The sequence below is a fragment of the Amborella trichopoda genome, chromosome 3 (assembly GCF_054954075.1).
Source record: "Amborella trichopoda isolate Santa Cruz 75 chromosome 3, AtrichopodaSantaCruz75HAP2 v2.0, whole genome shotgun sequence".
In the NCBI taxonomy this organism is placed as follows: domain Eukaryota; kingdom Viridiplantae; phylum Streptophyta; class Magnoliopsida; order Amborellales; family Amborellaceae; genus Amborella; species Amborella trichopoda.
In genome coordinates, this window is record NC_142338.1 from 61,253,492 (window position 1) to 61,274,883 (window position 21,392).

The 21,392-nt window shown below is 34.1% G+C and overlaps 1 protein-coding gene across 3 annotated transcripts; it reads right to left on the reverse strand.

The window, feature by feature from the left end:
- Window positions 1-1,463: 1,463 nt before the first annotated feature.
- Window positions 1,464-9,846, reverse strand: LOC18421580 (putative glutamate carboxypeptidase VP8). Of its 3 annotated transcripts, none has more exons than XM_006826323.4 (10): window positions 8,735-9,846; window positions 6,666-6,908; window positions 5,384-5,536; window positions 4,961-5,032; window positions 4,740-4,827; window positions 4,233-4,316; window positions 3,651-3,739; window positions 3,149-3,262; window positions 2,892-3,026; window positions 1,464-1,921 (listed from the first exon to the last, which is right to left on the reverse strand). In XM_006826323.4, the coding sequence occupies exons 1-10, from the start codon at window positions 9,815-9,817 to the stop codon at window positions 1,736-1,738; spliced, it is 2,247 nt and encodes a 748-aa protein (XP_006826386.2). In that variant the 5' UTR covers window positions 9,818-9,846; the 3' UTR covers window positions 1,464-1,735. The 3 variants fall into 3 exon arrangements, with proteins under 3 accessions (XP_006826386.2, XP_088718171.1, XP_088718170.1); XM_088862045.1 differs by lacking the exon at window positions 8,735-9,846 and adding an exon at window positions 8,410-8,540; XM_088862044.1 differs by lacking the exon at window positions 8,735-9,846 and adding an exon at window positions 7,511-8,409.
- Between the last annotated feature and the right edge of the window lie 11,546 nt (window positions 9,847-21,392).

Sequence of the window (21,392 nt, forward strand, 5' to 3'; positions counted from 1 at the left end):
TATTTACATAACTGTATGTTAGTATTAAAAAATTATTTACACAACTGTATGTTAGTATTTTCCATGGGAGCATAGTATATGCCCATTTTTAGTAGAAACAAAATTTGGCTCCTTGTCACATTTTCATTCACCCTTTAAAGGCGATTTCTTCACATTTATTCAATTTGCGGTATAATAAGCTCATACTTTTGTTTATTTGTCTTTTTTTTATACAATAAGATTATCTACTTTTGGTATATACAAGTCACAATCATTAGTGACCGTCAGATGTGAAATCCATATAGTTGAAGGTGTCATTGGCTGGACATAAAGTACAAAATACAATTTTTCGAACTACGTAACACACTTTAATCTATCAGATTTCATTTCTAATGGCTAAATATGAGTGTGATCTCCCTTTTGGTTGAATAGGATTAGGAAAAATATACAGTAAGACCATTTGCTTTTGGTACAAAGTGGTCATAATTAATCTTGATCATTGGATGTGAAATTGGGTGATTGCATTTATTCCATTGACCATGCTTAACATGCAAAATATTTTTTTTTCAAAATTTGTGACACGCTCGAGCTTAATATTTTCCATCGGATGGTCATAAATAATTTTAACCTCCTTGTGCCAATGGTAAATGGTCACATTATATATTAATCCCATAATATTGTTGTGTGACTTCCTTGTACCAAATGTGCCAAATGTGAATAGCCATATAATATGGAATCCCTATTGTTTTACCTTTTATAACTCCATTTGGCTTACATATTCACAATAACCACAAGGTCCATAATATTTCTAAACCCTCCCTATGAATCTTATCAAATCTTCAAATCCAACAGGCCCAAGATAACCTTCAAGTTCAACTTCTGATGTAGCAGTTCCCATTTCACAAAGATAACCTTCAAGTTCAACTTCTGATGTAGAAGTTCCCATATGAGATATGGTCTTACTTTTGGGAACTCCCATCTTTATCACCTCCTCCAAATTGCATACAAATCAATTCTCTTGAGACCCCAACAATCTTACTAAGAAGAACCCAAAAAATCATAGGCACCATTCCATAATTTTGTTTTCCATACTACCTTGATTGTCCACCATTACCCCTATTTCTTTCTAGATCTCATATGTAATGGCTCGGGATGATTGTGACCTTAATTTTTTATCAAAAAGACATCTTATAGTACATGAAAAAGTTTATATAAAGTCGCAACCTTATAATGTAGAAATAATGTGCAATTACAAGATCCATCATAAAATGTTGTTTTGAAGTTGACCTCTGATTGATCATCTTGTCATCGAGATGTATGAATATGAAATAGAAAAAAAATTCGAGTCCCAAAAATAATTCATCTTGTAACACATTATCTAGATTGTCTAATTTCAAGATTTTTATATATTTATAGATCTACTTGATTTGAACTATTTTTTAGATCCAAAAATTTATAATTAGAGATGAAAATAGATTCTCAAGTCACCAAAAGTATCTTATAATAAAATTTGATGGTGCATTGTTTAAGGTTGCAACTTTATACAAACCACACCCATTCCTTAAAAAATTAGTAGAACAGCTACTTCAATCGAAAGTCTCTATATACCTTGTTACTCTGTTCCTTCGAAAGAGAGAGAGAGAGCCACTTTCTTCTCATACTGTCATTTAAATCAAACCTTTTTTTAAAATGGAAGGAATGATTTTACACAATTCTCTATAAGGATGTGCATTAACAAGACAAACGAACACATTTTTTATATAAGGTTTCCTTTTAAGGCAGCAGCGGCTCTGCTAATGGCTCTTGCCACCCTCCAAATCTCATGTTGAATTAAAGCTTTCCCTTCCTCCCCATTATCTCTTTCTTTTGCTTTATAAATTGCATCGACAATTCCAGGAAAGAAACCGAGCTTGCTCTCACTGTACTTGCTGGGTCCATATATCTGTACAGTGACAAAAAGCTAAATAAGTGAAGAGAAATCTTAAAAATACAGTGCTAGAACTTAAAAACATCGAAATTGCTAAACATCCACAAAACCAAGCGTGAGAAAGTAGCCAACAATGAATTATGAATCTCTCCTCTACATATATGCCGGGGCACAGAGAGAGAGTCGTTTGGTAAGGACAACAAAATCCAATTCAGTAATAACTTGTCTACAAACACAGAAATCCAGTTAAAAGTGAGCCATTCCCCTCTCTCTTTCTCTCTCTCTCTCTCCCTGTCATTGATATACAGAGAGATTGCTTTTTGCAAAAATAAGGAACCCGATTCAGTAACTGGCCGACAAACATTGAATTCAATCATATTAGACATTTAGACTTAGCAATGAGTCTCCCTCTCTTTCTCTCACACATAAATGAAGTGTGCGTTGTTTGCAAAGACTAAAAGAATGGAATTCCGTAAAGGAAAACGTTTATATGAGGTTGCCATCTTAAAATGTAGAATTAAAGATGCACCTCAAAAATCCATTGGAAAAGGTTGTTTTAATGTTGAAAAACCTTTAATTGATCATCTCCACATCAAGATGGAAGAATATGAAAAAAAATAAAAAAAAATGAAGATTTTGAGTCGCATAAATAGTGCATCTTGCAAAACATTTAGATTGTCAATTTTCAAGATTTTCATATGTTTATTGATCTACTTGATATTTGCTATTTTTGGAGTTTAAAATTTTATAATTAGATATGAAAATAGATTTTCAGATAATCCTAAGAATGTTTTACAACAAAATTAATAAAATTTAGAGGTACGCCTTAATTGGATTGTTTAAGGTTGCAACCTTATAGAAACCACTCCCTTCAGTAAATGCCTACAAACATTGAATTCAATTCATACTAGAGTAAGCCATGAATCTCTCTCTCTTACCCTACCAAGTCGCCAGCAAAACAATTCAATGGAGAGAGCGGAAGTACCAGATGTTTGAACCATTCTCTTCCCCGGAGGCCGCCTGCATCCAAGAAAGCTCTCTCGGTAAGCATGAGCCTATCATTAAACGCCCGCCTCTTCAGCTCGAATGCCACATCTGTTGAGCTGCCATGGCGCAGTTCCTACAAGTTTCTGACACTATTTAATGATGATAATAAAACAACAACTCAAAAAGAAAGGAAGTCTTAGATCTTGATTTTTGGATGGCAATAAAATGACTTCGTAGAAATGTCCTCTCTCACACCTCTGCTTCATCTGCAACTGTAACGGCTGCTTCTTTGAGCTCCTGAATCGCTGTGTTTATGGGTTGCAGGGTTATTCCAGCACTCATAAGGCCCTGTAATGCCTTCGCATGCTCCTGCAACATTTGTGTCCTTTTATTAGGCTAAAATTTCCATTTGGAATCCAAAATGTGGAGAACTAAATGAACAGGGGGCATCCAAAATGATTCCAAATAAACAAAACCAGAAGTAATATATATGTGAGACATCTAAATAGAAGCGCAAATGAGTTAATCTGGAATCCAAATAAACAAGTAATCTAAATTAGAATAAAAAAAGATTAAAATGTTTTTCAAATAAATAAAAACAGATTAAAATAGAACTAAAAAGATACAATTAACCCCCGAGCGGTCATAGTTCATTCTCTGAAACTGCAAAACAATACATCTTTCCCCTAGTAGAATCTCAGTACCCAATTTTTCTTATTGAGTGGAATAGGAGTGGAATAGACGGTAAACTACACACCTGCAATTGAGTGGAATAGGAGGAGTAGTCGAAAGGGAGGACCAGATCATCAGCCAGGCGAAGTGCCAAAAGTCCCCAAATTCCAGAAACTGGAAATTATTGAAGGAGGATTCTAGTAAGTTTAAAGAATTAAACTCTCAATCATCAATTATATGAAAAAAACCAAATGTTACTTAAAGAAAAAAGTTTATCTAAAGTGGTAAATCTACACCATCTAACTAAAATAGACGGTCTTAAAAGACGTAACAAATCTACTTCATCTCACTAAAATAGACAATGTAGATCACCTCAACCTTACTTCTACAAGTAAGGTAGTTACGTTGTATAAACCACAACCTTAAAATACATCAAAACTAAAATCATGTGAAAAAAGAAAAACACAGACAATGGCCACCCCACTTTTTAGTAACCGCCAATCCTTTCTTATTCTTCCACCCGAGAAAGGTTAGTGATACTAGCCAATCCACGACTCTGATTCTGCTGCCTATCATTTTCCACTGCTTAGGGCGGATTACTAAAGACATGGGTGACTAAACCTGCCGCCCCACATATATTTACATGAAATCCATTTATCAGTTATACCTGCTACATGACGGTGAAAGAGTGGATCCCCATATTTCCTCATCCAATTGTAAGTGTCATAAGCTGTATGATACACTGGAAAGTCTGACATAAACATTAAAAAAGAACCATTAGGATGGCATCAAAATAACGTTAGCCACGTTTTACACATTCGCTTTTTATTAGTCATGAGTTTTTATTAATTTTTTTTATTAATTGGAAGCATTCTCTTTTGGTAAATAACATTCTTCTTAAGGAATGACAAGAAAAAATCTGCTAAAAAATGGTTTGCAAGAGAGGGCTTGGGTGCTCTGTATCCAAACATGTATGCACACAATCATGGGGCCAAAATGGTAGTTTTACACCATGCACCCCAATACCTGTGGTGCTAATATCATTACATACGGTAGAATTACTATTTTTCCCCAAGGATATCAGGGCATTGAGTGTAGGGGCCATGTTTTGGTCAATTTTTATGGGGTAAATGATTGCTAAGTATCAGCATTTCAAAAGATAAAAGGGTGTTACCTTCACCAAAGAACATGTCTAGAGATGGAATTCCAGCATGTTGCAAGAATGGAGCAAAATCTGAAGCCACTCCACTAAGCCTATCAATCTGCAAAAAACAAATCATTGATATCCAAAACACAGAAAAGAAAGAATAAAAAAACTGAAGCATTAGATTTAATATTTAGAAAAATCATATAACTCACAACATTATATATATTGGATACAATAATAACATTTACCTTCACACTCCCATTTGCCATGGCACTCCACAATTGATGCACGGTCCTTTCAGCGTAGTCTGGATCATTAATCTGGAGAGACCAATTTCAGATTCTGAGTAAGACAATTTCTTTCTATAACAAACTCATAATTTCTAATAAAATACATAAGCTCAATTTTTTCTATATTGTTAAACATATAGATGGCAACAGTGATATTATTATCAAGAAATATAACAAAATTATATGCTCCAGTAAGGTGCACATCATGGAACTCAGGCAATCTCTCTCTCTCTCTCTCTCTCTCTCTCTCGCACACACATACACACACACACACACACACACAGAGGAAAAGGAATATGGGTGACAGTGTAACCCACCAAGTAAAACATAAAACATGGGTATTAAAGTGAATGTGCCACCCCAACTCTCTTTATCAGTTACCTCCTTTGTAACTTCAACTAAGAGAGAATCTAGTTGGGGAGTTGCAGCTGCAAAGAAGCCAGGCCCCTGAACAGCACAGTCGACATTAAGGTAAGCCACAGCCTTAGATCCCAGGTTCCCAAGGTTCTGCTCAACCCATTCAGTTGATCCAATCTGAATAGAAAAAACAAACCTCTAAGTTGTCCTCGAAAATGAATACTTAGAAAACAAAAACATCACAAACATATAGAAAATGAATGACGTAGAGACATGACTATTGAAGACAACCATTAAGAGAGGACGTATCATAAGTAAACAACTCCGTACACTTCAAGCATATTTTGCTTCTAAATCTTTACAATACAAACACAAGACAACATAGACAGCTTTCAAATATCACTGCCTTGCTACACAACAAAAACAAAGGGTATGATAGTGTAGTTGTTATAAAAGAATGAAGAAAGCACATTCGGGGTCTATCAGTCCATCTTAGGGAGGAACAATCATTTATTTAAGACATGCAGTGTGACTTTTTCAAAGATGAAGGGTTGTTTCAATCATTTCCACTTTTCCTAAAGAAGGCATCAGGTAGCTCCACTGTCAACAGGGGATAACCTGTGTCCTATTTATGTTATCTCTTGGCAAATTACAACAGCAACCTAGATGTTCATCAAAACTGACAAAGCAGCCACTATCTGCTGATAAAATTAACCAGTAATAGAAAGAAGAGATGATTGAGAAATGGCAGGAAAACGCCCAATATTTTCAGGGATGGCTTAGATACCGAGGAATATTAAGCATTTATGCATAATAAATGGAAGCAGCCTGATAAATCATTGTAGAATTACAAATGCTGCTCATGCATAGTTTATAAAAAGAAATCAGGAAAATCATAAGTACATCTTTTGACACTAACATGCATAAACATTAAAAACATATGCATCCAAGGAGAATATGGTGACAATAATATAATCGTAATTTACATCAGAAACAGAAAACAATGCTCACAAAGCTTCGATACATATTTTAGAAAACTCTGGCTTAGACACCACCAAATAATCTGGAAAATATAAATTCTACAAAACCAGCAGTTAATGGTGAATAGAGATATCTTTCAGCTTGGAACATCTATATAACACACATAAAAATAGAAGACAAACTAAAGAGTAAAAAACACCCACCATCATTGGTTGTTTGATATACCTAGAAATCAAACCACAAATGAAAAATTATACCTGCAACGCACGAAACTATCCATTATTGCACTTAGTGATGAAGATAAAAATTAGGTTAGGAAACTCACCATCCCAAATTCTTCAGCATCCCAACTGCATAAAATGATGGTCCTTCTTGGCACCCAACCTTTACGCAAAAGAAGGCGGAATCTACGTGCGATTTCCAAAAGAGTTGCAGTGCCACTGTTTGGGTCAACTGCACCATATGTCCATGCATCTCTGTGATTCCCCAAGAGAACATACCTGTCTGGTTCCAAGGCCCCTTTTATAACTGCAAAAGCATTCCTGATGGTTGCCATTGTTCTCCTTTCCTATTAGCAACACGAAGAGAAAAAGCTAATGCATTATGGACTCCCATTAAAACAACAAGGTCGTGTGTGCATACACACACACACAAAATAGTGAAATGAGAGGTTTTTCAAGTTTATTGACAGATGCTTTAGCAAGGGTCAAAACCCCAAAACGCTAGGAGGAATCATCAGATTAACCTTTTCTTCTGACTGTCCCAGTAAGTATTTTGCACATATGGTTTTCAGGTTTTCTTGTTTCCACTGGTTGCATACAAGTGTGTGCTTATACAAATATTCAAACTCCGTGTGCGAGGAAACATAATAAAATTACATAAGAAAAACAAAAAAAATAAGACGAATGACTTCTTTTCATGAGAATTCAATCAGTACTAACATTGAAAATAACTAAATTTTCTAGAGAGATAATGTTAAAGATAACTCTCTCTATCCGTACTCTCTCTATCCATCTGCTTATAAGAATTATTCATTTATGGAATCTGAAAAGCCTCAGTGAAAGCCACATTGAGATGCTAATAAATTAAAGAAATCACTTCAATCAACAATTGAGGATTCTGAGATTGTAGAATGTAATGGTAAATGATCACATTTGGCAAGAAATTTACCAACTGTGGAAAGAATTCAGCATATCTCTATCACAATCTTTGATACAATTGCATGCCATATTTAACCAGGATCATCTCATTTGAATTATTGGTGGGGATTAAAAATGCTGCAGTGATCAAATTCAAAAATCAAGAAAAATCCATAATCAGACAAAGGCTCAAAGGTCTTGTTTTCTCTTGAAAAAACATTGGCTTGAAGCTCAGTCAGTGGAAAAACTATAAAATTTGTAAAATGGTAAATTAGTTAACAAATTATAATTCTGGAATTTAATAACTAGTTTGGTCCATGAATAATTATTTCAAATTTAAAATATTAGAATTTAGTATGGATTTCATATATAAGATTTGAAACCCACAAAATCTAACTACCCAAAAAACGAAAAAACACGAGAACTTTGGGCCAGCTTGATAGCTGAGGGAAGTTCAGCAAAATTTACACCCACGGTATAATGAAATAACCATAGAACTAGTAACATATGTATTTACTATTTCTCCAGCCATATTGTTTCTGATAGTTAAAAAGGAAAAAAAAATCCAAATTATTTCATTAAAATAAAGTATAAAATGAATAAATGGCTATGACAACCATTGCGAGGATTTCGGCTTTAAAGAGTTAAACATTAAATTCAAAGAATGATAGAGAATTTATTCTTGCTGCACAATCACAGAAAATTGTTATTTGACACCGAAAATCCGGTTTTGACTGATTGCACCCAACTGAAATTTGATGCATCCCGTGAAAAATCAACAACACACGACAGAATTCCAGTACGATGGCATTACTATCAAACAAAATTGCTTGAAATTCACTTAATGAAAAGTCAAAAGCTTCCATTAAATTATCCGAAATTCATGAATTTTGGACCATATATGGAAATTTGGGGACCTCCGGAGCTTACTTCAAATTTAGGCCAATTTTGCTGCAATACTCTTCAAAAATTTCCTACCATTTTTTGATTGGTCAAAGTCTTTACCATTACCTCTGCATTATTTGTTCAGAATTTCCCATTAATTCAGGATAATTATGTCAAAACTGAGTCAATTTATTCTGACTTTTTGCAAAAAAGGGGGGAAAAGAAAAAAAAGAAATTTGGGCCAAAATTCAACTAAAGTTTAACCATACTTTGGTCCAACTTGAGGTTGAAATTGGCACCATTACAACCAAGAAGAGAGAGAGAGAGAGAGAAAGAGAGAGAGAGAGAGAGAGAGAGAGAGAGATTTTACCTTGTACTCGAAGTCCACCGATGTAGGACCACTCCCTACCCTACCAACCTCACTGTGTAAGGCACCCTTCCACTGTTCTGGTAACTGGGGCCCCCAAAGAGACTCCAATATCACCTTTGCATTGTAACCAGATATAGGCAAAGATGGAATACTTGGAAACCTCTCTCTAACTTCTTCAACCCCAATATCGAGCCTTTCTGCATATTCCATAGCCCCCCAACCAGGAGTTAAAGGGTCCCCTAATCCTTCCATAACTGTTCCTCTCTCTATCCCATCATCTTTAAAGAACCCATCTCCCTCTACCTCTGAAAACCCATCCTTTCCCTCACCAGGAAACCCATCTGTTCTCTCCTTGTAACCCTCAAAAATCCCACCTTTCTTCTCACCATAACCCTCACTGTAAACCCCATTTCTCATCTCACCAAACCCCTTAGAAAACCCATCTCTTTTCCCCACAAATCTTTCACTGTCTTTGTACAAAAGCAAGGCAACTCCCCCATATTTAGCAGCTCTCCTAACTATCTCACCTCTAAAGAGTTGCCCATTCCTACACAGAACAACACACCCACTAACATTAACATCCATCTCTCTGAGCCTCTGGAAATCCTCTTCTCTCCCATAATTTGCAAAAACCACCTTACCAGAGACCTTACCAGAAGGTGCATAAGCATGGTAAGGAGCAACAGCCTGACCCATGTCAGCTTCATCAAGCCAAAGCTTCGTTCTGGTCCCATTCTCAAACTGCAAAACCAGGCTCCTTTGCAACGGATATGAGAGCAGAGCTTTGTACTCTGCAGTGTGGGTCCTGAAGGCCAGCTTGTTGAACTGGTTCATAACATAGCTGAGAGCTTGTTGGGCTCCTCTGGTACCTGCTAAATGAGGGTTCTGAGTCAAGGAATGGAGGTGAGAGGAGATGGTGGAGTTGTCACCATTGGAAATGAAGATTTCATGGAAGTCGGATTGGCTGAGAGGGACTCTGTGATTGAAGACAGCCAGAATGATGAGCATGATCATGAGGCCAAAGGCTGGTAAAGAGACTATGGAAGTGAAGACATTGCCTTCGCATGCCATTTTTGCACACATAGAGAGAGAGAGAGAGAGATGACCAGGACTTCTTTGACTGCAACTCGAAGTGGGTTTAGATAGAGAGAGAGAGAGAGAGAGAGAGAGAGAGAGAGAGAGAGGGAGAGAATCTTGAAACTGACACTGCTGAATTGCAAATTTGCCACTTTCAGGAAGCGTTATGGAGGTTATTTGCAGAGAAATAGAGACGGCTGGAAACGAAGTGTCTCCTTCTCACTACCAACTCTGTCCTTTCTTCAGTGGATTGGCAAAGGGGAGAGAGAGAGAGAGAGCAGGAAGTGAAGTGTCTCCTTCTCACTGCCAAGAAGTGAAGTGCCTCCTTATTCAATGGATTGGCAGAGCGGAGAGAGAGAGAGAGAGAGAGAGAGAGATAGTGGTGTGTTTTTGTAGAGAGGGGGAGAGAGTTTAACAAAAAAAATAAATTGCTCAGTGTTGATGTCTGAGAGAATTTGTCTCAGGCCAAAGCCTAGAGAGAGAGAGAGAGAGAGAGAGAGAGAGTAGAGAGCAAGTGCGTGTTTTTTAAGAAGGAAAAAGAAATAAGTATGCTTATGGGAGAGAGAGGATCGTGTAAGGGATTCCAACATTGGGAGAAAGAGTGTTTGAGAGAGAGAAAAATGTTTTCCCTAATTGCCCTCATACGATTTCCAGGATCTTAAAGCCACGTAACAATTGCCAAATTTTAGTACGCAACTATCGGAAGTGTGCACGCGTCCCTCAAAATAAATATCAAATTTTTTTTAGTTTTTTTGTTTAGTGTCTCTAAATAATTAAATTACTGTAAATTTCTAGGAAATTTCAGCTTTAGCAATTTAAATATATCAAAACTTTATTTATTGGTTTAGGTTTCCATTTCTACTAACGCATATAAAAACCACTCACTATTTCTAAGAAGAAAAACGGGTAGGGATTTGTATTTCTCAGTGATCCCAAAAATAAATAAAAAATAAGCTAAAATTTTGGTGAGATAGAGCGATTCTTAAAGCGCCACTCCAAATCTTGCAAAAAATACAATTCGGCACTAAAACACCTCAAAATAAGTTTAAACTCAACAATTGTTGATATAACGAAAATTTTCAACCTCTAAAAGTATTATGTTTTATAGCTCTAAATTTCTGAGCAATATAATTTTTGGAACTTCAAATTTTATTTAAAAATTCATAAATAAAATAAATTTTTTATCAAATTACTTATAAGAAATTAAATGTTTTGCCCTTTAATTGTACCTCTTAATTTAATTTCAAACTGCCCATCAAAAAACACAAAGCGCATAACCTTGATTTCAAATAGTTGCATATGGGCAAAATGTTAAATCACTCATTTCTTATAAATCATTGTCGACAAGGCCTTTTGGGATCAACTGCACGAATCTTAATCCGCTATTATGTTTTATAAAGAGTCATAGTTTATATGAAGTCATAAGTTTCCATATATTTTTTCACTACATCTAATCACGTCTTTTGTTGTCTATTTTTTTATTTATTTTTAACATTTCACTTGAACTAACTCGTACCTCCTAACAAATGTTATCTTGGGTCTGCGTCACAAATTGCCAGCCCATTAAATCTACTATTTCTCATTGTATTACCTATTGGTGTTACATTTAAAATTTCATTAATGTATTCATTTCAAATTTTATCCATTATTGTTTTGTCACTCATCAATCTCAACATTAACATCTCTGTTAAACTCATTTTATAGGTATATTGTTTTTTTACTGTCCAATATTATGCCCCATAGATCAAAGCTGATTTCACAACTGTCCTATAAAACTTGCCCTTCAGCTTCCTTGGTATGCGGCGGACACATACATATTCAACTGCACATGCCCACCTAACTTTAATTTTATGTACGACATATTTTTCAATCTTTTCATTTTCAATTTATTTCTTATAAATATTTTGACCAATTTATCTAAAAATTTTGAGGTCACATATAAAGTTTTTTGGCACAAGAACTGCCTTCTCTAATCAGTTTTAAAAAAATCGCATAATCGCCAACCGACCACGCGGGGTCCTATAAGGGCATTGTGGTTATTTTTTAACCACGTAGGATGCATAATTGGAATTTTTTAAAAGAAATTGAAAGGTAGCGTTTATTGCGACTATTGCAAATCCACCCGTACTGTGTATTTTGTCCACAGTTCGACAGAAAAGCCACAAAGTGGGCCCATTATAGTCTAGAATCTCCCCCAACATTGCTATAATATCAAATCTACCCCCTTCTCTTCCAATCATGAAAATTATTCTCGTTTTTGTCTGGCATTCAGTCATTTATGAACCATTTTATACAATGCTTGAGTGAAGGAAAATGGTTTGATAGGACTGCAGCACTATTAAAATAAGTAAAGCCTCACCCTATAAGTCATCTAAAATTATAATTTGAGCATTGACAAACCTTTACCTCCATCATAGGCTTGAACATTATGGTTGTGGAAAAACTTTTAGTATTTCACGTTTTAAAAATAATATATATTGTAATAAATTATCTAGACTATCTATTTCGTTCTAAAAATAAGTGTTTATAGATTTGCAAGAACTGTACTATTATTTTTTTTTCAAATTTCATTAACGTTGTTGGAAGTTAATTTTAGAACCATCATGGAGATTATCATTACTGAAAGTGCTTTTCCGATGTGGATTTGAGGTGAGGATTTATTTTGATTTCATAAGGCCAAGGCCTTATAAAAACCTCATCCTTTTGCGAATCTCAGCAGCTACTGAACATGACTTTAAATCCAAACCCTCATCCCTACTCAAAATCCCATGAGACATTCCATGTGGGCTCCCTCATGGGCGCCCCATGATAAATAAACATCACATACATGTCACTGTCGAATTTCACATGAATCATTCCAAAGAGGAATACATTTTTATTATTTTTCATAAAAGAACAAAAAAAGGAATAAAGACTTGCTGGTGGGTCCATAACAAAGTGGATGTTTTTTGTTTTGTTTTTTTGCTTAAATGTTAAACATGTAAATGATAAAATGGATGTTTTCATCCACATGAACCTTGTCATGTGGTTCCCCACATGGATTTGAATGAACCCATTTGTGATTCCCATATCCATACATATGCACCATAAAGCACATGTATTTCTCACTTGCCTTTCTTAGATCTCAATCATCCATCCAGACAAAGAGAAAATCTAAGCCCTTTGATTCAAGTGGTGAGTGTTTCACTTGCCCCTGTGCTAGGCCCATATTATCTACAATTGTGTGTCTTGGATACAGTAATAATATTTTTTTTACATATATTAAGTCATGTTGTAGGATGCAGCGGTGTTATTTATTTTTATGTAAATTAAATCAAACAGAGACAACCGACCCTAAATAGTTGAAATAAAGTTTGAATAATAATGATATATTAAATATAACAAAAACAAATGACATTGAATTGGACTAAAACCTTGCAAAGGGAAAGTTTGCGATAAAGCAACTCTTAAGAGGCATTTGTTTATTAAATGGAAATTTATGAGGCATTTGTTTCGGTTGGAAAACCATTTGATTTTAAAAAAAATGTTGGGGTTATGGTGGTAGCACCTCACACCCTAATCATCACGTTGTGGTTTTTATCTGCACTATTAACATCATTTCAATGTTTTAATACCTAATTTCTAATCTACTTGAAAAAAAAAAGGTAGGGTCTGTCTTCTGTACAGAATCACCAAAAATAAAAAGCCCCTCGGAGAGAACTTTCTCACAAGAATGATCCGCCCAAGGGAAAATGCTTTAGTATCTATTTAGGTATGGACACTCTTTCCCATGGAAATGCATTAGAAGCCAAACCCATGGAAAGCCACTTCCCCCATGAAAAAACATGGGAAAAGCAATGATCAGGATATTCTCTCGAAGAGAGAACTTTCATATGAAACAAATTTCACCGTGAGATAATCTTTTTCCTAATTCACTTCAATATCTAACTAAAAAATATAACTGTATCTTTAATTAATTTTTTATTCGAACTTTACAGTAGATTTTGGATTCACGTCGACATAGACTTTCTCCAATATTGATGACTAATAACTATATCAAAATTTTAATTCCTAATCCCCCGTGTTTTAAAGACACGGTTTCTATGAGTTGGAGGAGCCAAATATAGATGGTGCCCTCTTTATGATCTATTTTTTAGATAAATTTTAGGATAGGAAAATATATAATCTAACATGGAGATTATTAATATGTAAAAAATAAAATAAATCAATTTTAAAAACTAAAAATATATATTTCTTTAAAAAAAAGGGCAATTAATTTTTATTGTTTTGAGAGAGACCACCACCTTCATCCATCTTAAATATTGGATTTTGATGCCTCCAGGGATGCAAATGTAGAATTCCGTCTCTGGATGAGTAAACCATTTTTTATTTAAATGGACAATTAATTTTTATTGAATTTGACTAAGACCTTTGAGGCATTTTTTTTTGCTGGAAAGCCCCTCAGTTTCGAAAAAAGGGCTCAGACTATAGTGGTAGCACCCCACACCCTAGTCACCACATTGTAGTTTCCATTCCCACTACCAACATCACTCCACTAATACCTTCAAAAAGCTAATTCGCTGATCTACTTAAATTCGTTGATATGCTTAAAAACACGGGTAAAGGCCTGTCTTACCCATTTAATTACAAAAAAAACCCCCCCGGAGAGAGCTTTCTCACTAGAATAATACGCATATGGGGAAATGGTTTAATATTTATTTAGGCATGAACGCTTTTTCCCATAAAATTGCATCAGTGGCAAATTCATGGAAAGTGGTCTAATATTTATTTAGGCATGAACGCTCTCTCCCAAAAAATTGCATTAGTGGCAAACTCATGGAAAGCCGCACCCCCATGATAAAGCATGGGAAAAGCGATGCTGAGCTAGGATGAGAACTTTCCTATGAAGCAAATGTTCCCGTGAGATAACCTTTCTCCTAATTCAGTTCAATATCTAATTAAAAAATAGAACTGCCTTTAATTACTTGTTTTTATTCGAAATTTACAGTATATTTTGGATTCACATCGACATAGACTTTCTCCAATCTTGATGGCTAATAACTTTACCAAAATTTTAATCCCTAATCCCCATGTTTTAAGGATGGACACGGTTTCCATGAGTTGTACGACCCTATTGTAGATGTGTCCCCTCTTTACGATCTAGATGAATTTCGGGCCTAATTTGTTAGGAAATATATAATCTTTAATATGAAGATCATTAATATGTAAAATAAATTAATCAATTTTAAAAGCTAAAAATCTGTATTTCTCGAAAAAAAAAATGGGAGCATTGATTTTTACTGTTTTGGGAGAGACCACATCTTCATCTATCTTAAATATGGATTTTGATGCCTCTAGGGTTGTAACTGTAGGATTCTTTTATCTGCGGATGCATAGTTTATTTTTTATTTAAAATTTTTATTTTACATATCTTTCCGTCTCAAAATTATAATTACGATAACAGAAACATGCATTGCATGTGCCTCTCTTGTTGGTGCTCATCAAACAATCATGTAGCCCAATGATATTTTAAGATGACATCACCATGACATTCGCCAACTAAGAATCACAACCTAGTTAGAACACTAGCAATATTTGTCTTGTACATTGATATTCCCACCCAAAACAAGGGTGGGAATATAGAGCCCTATTGATAGAATTTCCACCTATTTTTTGTGGAGTAGGCCAACCAAAACCTGGGTAGAAATAGCAATTTCATTTTAAAGTATATGAGAAAGATACACCGAGATATGATTTTATGAACAGGTTGATTATGTGGTCCAATCAATGACAATGCATTTATCTATATATATATATATATATAAAAAGATACGTTAAATTTTTATATAAAAAAAATAACATATCATTTTTTATTTTTTAACTTTTATATCTCGTGAAATTTAAAAAATTGAAAATATTACTTGTAAGCAAAATGATTGCATCTTTTCTATCTTTTAACCCTCTAAACTCTTGTGACCATACATTATCGACCTGAACAACTTATGAAATGACTCTATCTCTCTCTCTCTCTAAAACCCAAATTCCATTTTTTTTTTATGAAATAAATCTATCTATCTCTCTCTTAAAACTCCATCTCTCTCCTTAAAACTCAAACTCCATCTCTCTTTCGCTAAAACCCAAACTCTATATATCTCTCTCTCTAAAACTCCATCTTTCTCTCACACATAAAAATGTGTGCTCATGTTTGAGTTCAAGCTAAACCCCTTGGTTGGTAAACTCACCGAGAAGCGAAGAGAGAGAGAGAGATGGAGTTTGAATAGGGTGTCATTTTAGTGTTTGTTCGGATAAAAAATTTATATTCAAAAGGGTCCAGGAGGTTGTAAGATAGAAAAAATGGAGATCTTTTGCTTACAAGTAATATTTTTAATTCTTAAATCTCATGAGACAGAAGTTAAAAATAGGGAATAAAGAGATATTTTCCCTTTTTATATTTGGTGGTCCCGCAATGATATTAGGATAGTCAAGTAGGATGTAGCCTAACCACCGTTGGATGATTAGGAAGGTTGGAGAGTTGTTGATTCCCATAAATCACCATGAGAACTAATCTACCAAACAAATCCCTCATATATGAATTTACAAACGGGTTGGACCAATGTTGTCCGATTCGCTTCGGAGTTTTTTTCTGTTTTGTGAGAAAAATGAAGCAATTCGGTGCTCGGCCGATCCGAGAGAAGATTTTAGATTTTTTTTTTATAATTTAATATAAATAATTTTGATATTTATATCTATAATATATAAAAATAAAAGAAAATTATGTATATATTCATTATAGTTTCTGTTATTACCAAAATACCAAATAATTTACGTTATTACTGAAGTGGCTGTTTTTTTTCACTTTATAACAAAAAATTTTTAAAAGGATTTTTTTATCATTTTTCGGCTTTTGAACAACCGAAATGGCTTGGATTTTCGGTTGTTCAAAAATTGAAACTAAGCTAATTTTGATTACTGAACAACCGAAAATAGCGGGGCTCATTTAAGCTTCTGGAATACGCAATCCTATTTTCGGTTTCTGTTATTCAACAACCGAAAATGTTATATTTTCTGTTGTTAAACAAACGAAAATAAGAATGCAAATTCCAAGCTTCTGTTTTATTTTCGATTGTTCAACAACTGAAAATGGGACATTTTCGGATGTTGAACAACCGAAAATAGGGTTGCGTATTCCAAAGGCTTGCTGGAATACACAATCCTATTTTTTGTTGTTCAATAACCGAAAATAGAATAATTTTCGACAATCGAAAACAAATACATTTTCGGATATTAAACAACCGAAAATATGTCTGCATAGTCCAACAAGCTTATGAAATTCGCATTCATATTTTTTGTTGTTCAACAACTGAAAATAAAATGCAAATTCCAAGATGCTACTTATTTTTTGTTGTTCAAAAACCGAAAAAGGGTAAAAAAGTATTTTTAAATTTTTTTTATTATGAAGTGGTAAAAACGCCTTTTTTTAAAAAAAAATTGTGAAAAAACGGATCCAGTAATAAAGGAACTCTTTGATAATTTGGTAATAATGGAATATATATATATATATATATATATATATATATATGTATGTAATGGAAAAAATTAAAATTTTTTAAAAATTACGTTTATAAAAGTACTTTTTTTATGACCTAAGCTGCCCGAAGCTTCAACCCAAACAGACTGAATCAAGCCGAAGCGGCCCGAATACGACTGAAACGAAGCCACCACATGTTTTCTTAGCTTCTATTTATGAAGCGCAACAAATTTGATAACATTAGGTTGGATCGCTTGGCTTAGTAGTTAGGGCTGTAAAAGCCACAAAACATTGAATCCCAGCTAAAAAAGTCTCATTATCTAAATTTTTTAGGTTTACATGCATGCACAATGACAGTTGAATAATGACCTTTTGTTTATTTTCATGCATGCTACTTTTGAATAAAAACAATTTGCTTTCAAATTCTTAAGCCAATAGAGTTTATACTCCAGGGGTGTATACTGTCCATTTACTCCCGCTTATAAAGCCCAACATACTCTAACTTTTGGAGAGGCAAACTCTTTAACCCGAAGACTAACCTCACAAAAATAGTAATAATCAGAATTGAAGTTTCTATGTATTAGAAAAAAATAATGTTTCAAGATTGAACAAAAACTATCAAATTTTTAAAAGATGAGATCTAAATATAAAAAAAAAAAAAACACAAAATTCAAAATAATCACCCAGCGATTCTTAGATGGTTCCCAAAATTTCAGACTGAAAAAAGAAATCCTCCCAAGTGTCATTTGAGTGAGCGAGTATTTGCACAGTATTGCGCCCGCAAAGACATGGTCTTTGGACTCAATTCTAAATATAGAATGAGAAAAAGGCATTTGTCGCTACAATTCCATCACATGCCCCCTTCGGTGTGTGGCCAGTGAAGGGATGAGACAATGTGGTCTTCTTGTCTTGCATTTCAATAAAAACTTATCTACATATTTGCCGAAGGATGAGGTTTTTATAAGGCCTAGGCTTTATGAAAATAAAATAGAATTTTATTTTAATTTTTTATTCAAAAAGTATTTTTTAGCAAAGGAAATCTTCATGATGGCTTTAAAACCAATTTTCAACACCAATATAAAATTTGAAACCAAAAAAATGGTACAGATCTTACGGATATGTGAACACTTATTTTTAGGACGAAATGGATATTATATATAATTGGTTACAATATATACTATTTTTAGGCTTGAAATCCTAAATTTTTTTCACAATCATAATGTTCTAGTTGAGATGATCGATGAAAAGGTTTTCCAATACTTGAATTGTAATTTCGGATGAGTTATGAAGTAAGGTTTTAATTACATTGATAGAGTTGCAGCCTTAGTAAACCATTTACCTTTACGGAATTCTATGCAATTCTTTTGGTTTTAATAACGGCGAGGTCTTAGTAAGGCGGCAGCTTCACCTCCACCTCCACCAAAAAAACTTAGATTTAACATCCATTATTGGAAAACATAGTGGCTTGTAAATCCGTTATTCGAAAATGATGCACATATGGTAGATTCATTAAGATTCAAAATAGATGGTTTAAAAAAAAAAGTGGTGTAAGATAGACCAGTTTGAGGATTTAAAATTGACTTTTCTTACTCTATACTGGAGATGATCACAAAACCCATATCGCTTGGGATTTTTATTTTTATACCGCATAGCTTATTCTATTAAAGATAGAATAAAGGACTATTTGGAAATAGAAGGAATATTTCATTCCGAATCACAACATAAAAAACCGGAGAATTTCGGAGTGAACACATGGAAAAACCGGTTAAGGGATAATTATCGATATAATTTTTCTTACAGTAGATGCCAAAGACATTTACACCTAATCTGTATACAGCTGCAACTTTACAAAATACTTTTTCTTTGAGAAATTTGAGGGGTCCCATATACCCAAATGACTATTGCCATGACAAGCATATATTAAGGAACAGTGGCTTTTAGCATAAGTCTTTATATGAAAAGAATCCCAATTTTTGTATTGTTTAAATGATATCCAAATAACACCTTCACTAGGGATGCATATCATCTAGAAGCTAGCACCTATAAGGAAGCTCTTAGTGGAGGAGGCATAATCTCAATTAATCTACAAATTTTGTATTTAGGAATTGTCTTAATCAATCACTCGAAAGGATGCACATCTCACATGGGGAACATGTTCCTTTACAATAGGAGATATGTTTGTCCATTTAGGGCATGTCCCTAGGATTGTTCCTAGTGTATTCTTGTTCCTCACAAAAAGTTTCCCACTTAAAAAGAAATATGTTCTCTATGATTGATATGCTGCGAGTTGTATAGCTGCATCAAACCATCATTATCATCATCCAAATTTTATCTTAACTATTTGAGCTTTATCCCAATTGTAGTTGTATATCGATGAGCTTGACCTCCACTATCATGGATCTCAAAAAAATGGTTCGTAAGTCACAAAATTGATCTATCTTGCAACATTTTTTATTTGAAAAAACATCATCTCAAGTCTTCACATTTTGGCGTTTCAAATTTCATAATTAAAGTGGAAAATGGTTTTATGAGTCATCACAAGTTTTTCAAGCGTTTGAACTGCATTTTCAATGAGGTTTTGGTTTGCGGCCCTATCAAATTTTGTGAACATGACCCACAAAACCGCACCATTAAATAACGGAAAATGGTTTTATAGGGCTGCAGCCCCATCAAATTAAGTAAAGTCTCACCTCATAACTCATCGAAAATTGCAATTCAAGTGTTGGAAAACTGTTAGATCGATCATCTTGGCTTGAACATTATAACATATATTGTAACAAATTATATAGACTGTCCATTGTGTCTTAAAAATAAGTATTCATAGATCCGTAAGATCTATACATTTTTTGAGTTTTAAAATTTATTGTTGATGTTAGAAATTGATTTTAAAACCACCATAAAGATTTTTGTTGCCAGAACTGCTTTAGGCCATACAGAAACCTCATACTTAAGTCAACATATAGTTGATTTGGCATGGAGAAAAACCTCTGTAGCTCCAAAATTCGACTATCATTCGCCACAAATTGGACTGTGGGTTCATGGTTTGAAAGCTCTATGATATTCTTGGCCTAGCTTTATGGTCCTAGTCGTATTTTATCTCATAAAAAAATGGAGAAAAAGCGAGATGGTCCAAACATGTTCCTTCTTCTATAAGGCTATTGACCTATCTTTTAGAACTTTATTTAACATAAATTATTGAGATAAGGCTTGTTCCACTAGACCTTTCATAAAGATAGTAGCCGCAAAAGAACACGAAAGCCAAATGAAGAGTTATTTAGCATCAAAAGTACAAAAAGATATGAGTTCCTTTTGTGCATGCAAAAAAGATTATTTACTGGTGTTGGGCGAGTATAAAATTCATCTTTAGGTAAATTCCATTTAAAAGTTGCACCATGATCAAGGTAGGGAATGATTAGCTAGAATCACGTACATAGCCAACACATATACTACAAGAAAGGTGCATTCCTCAATTTGGACATAGGAAATTTATCAAAATACTTGTGAGAGATGCTATTTAATATTTACAAGTTTGTCTCTATTCCAACTCATCATCATGTGTGTTTCGATAAGGTATTTCAAAATTAAATCAATTTGTATAGTATAACGTTAAATAGTTCACCTCTCATAGAGATTTTGTTAAATAGTTCATCTCTACAATGATCGAGGTTAAAATGATCAAATTGAGGATTTCCTCGTATCAAAACCGAATTTTTTGACATGGTTGGGCGTTTACTTTTATGGTAGAGCCCAAGCCATATATAAACTTTTTTTTTTATTAAAATCAAGGTAATGATTGATTTCTTTTGTGATCATTTTAAAAAGAGAAACATAGAATATTTAAATTTGTTAAAACTTAAAAGAAAAAAACCCTTTAAAAGATATCAACCAGGCTCTTTCATTCACTTTAAAACAAACATAGCATGATCCATTAGATCATGATGATAGCAAGGCCGCAAGGATTACTAGCATCCAATAAACTAACTGGACGGTGATGAAGGGACCTTGAGCTTGCAATTGAATTGATGAAGATATGGATAACCATTGTCAAAACCATTTTTTATGAGATTCACGACC

Coding starts and splice junctions, on each gene's coding strand:
- LOC18421580 (XM_006826323.4), bottom strand. CDS start 9,817: ATGTGTGCAAAAATGGCATGCGAAGGCAATGTCTTCACTTCCATAGTC. Junction 4,828..4,960: donor TGGCAAATGGGAGTGTGAAG/GTAAATGTTATT, acceptor TGTTTTTTGCAG/ATTGATAGGCTTAGTGGAGT. Junction 1,922..2,891: donor GAGAATGGTTCAAACATCTG/GTACTTCCGCTC, acceptor GTCACTGTACAG/ATATATGGACCCAGCAAGTA.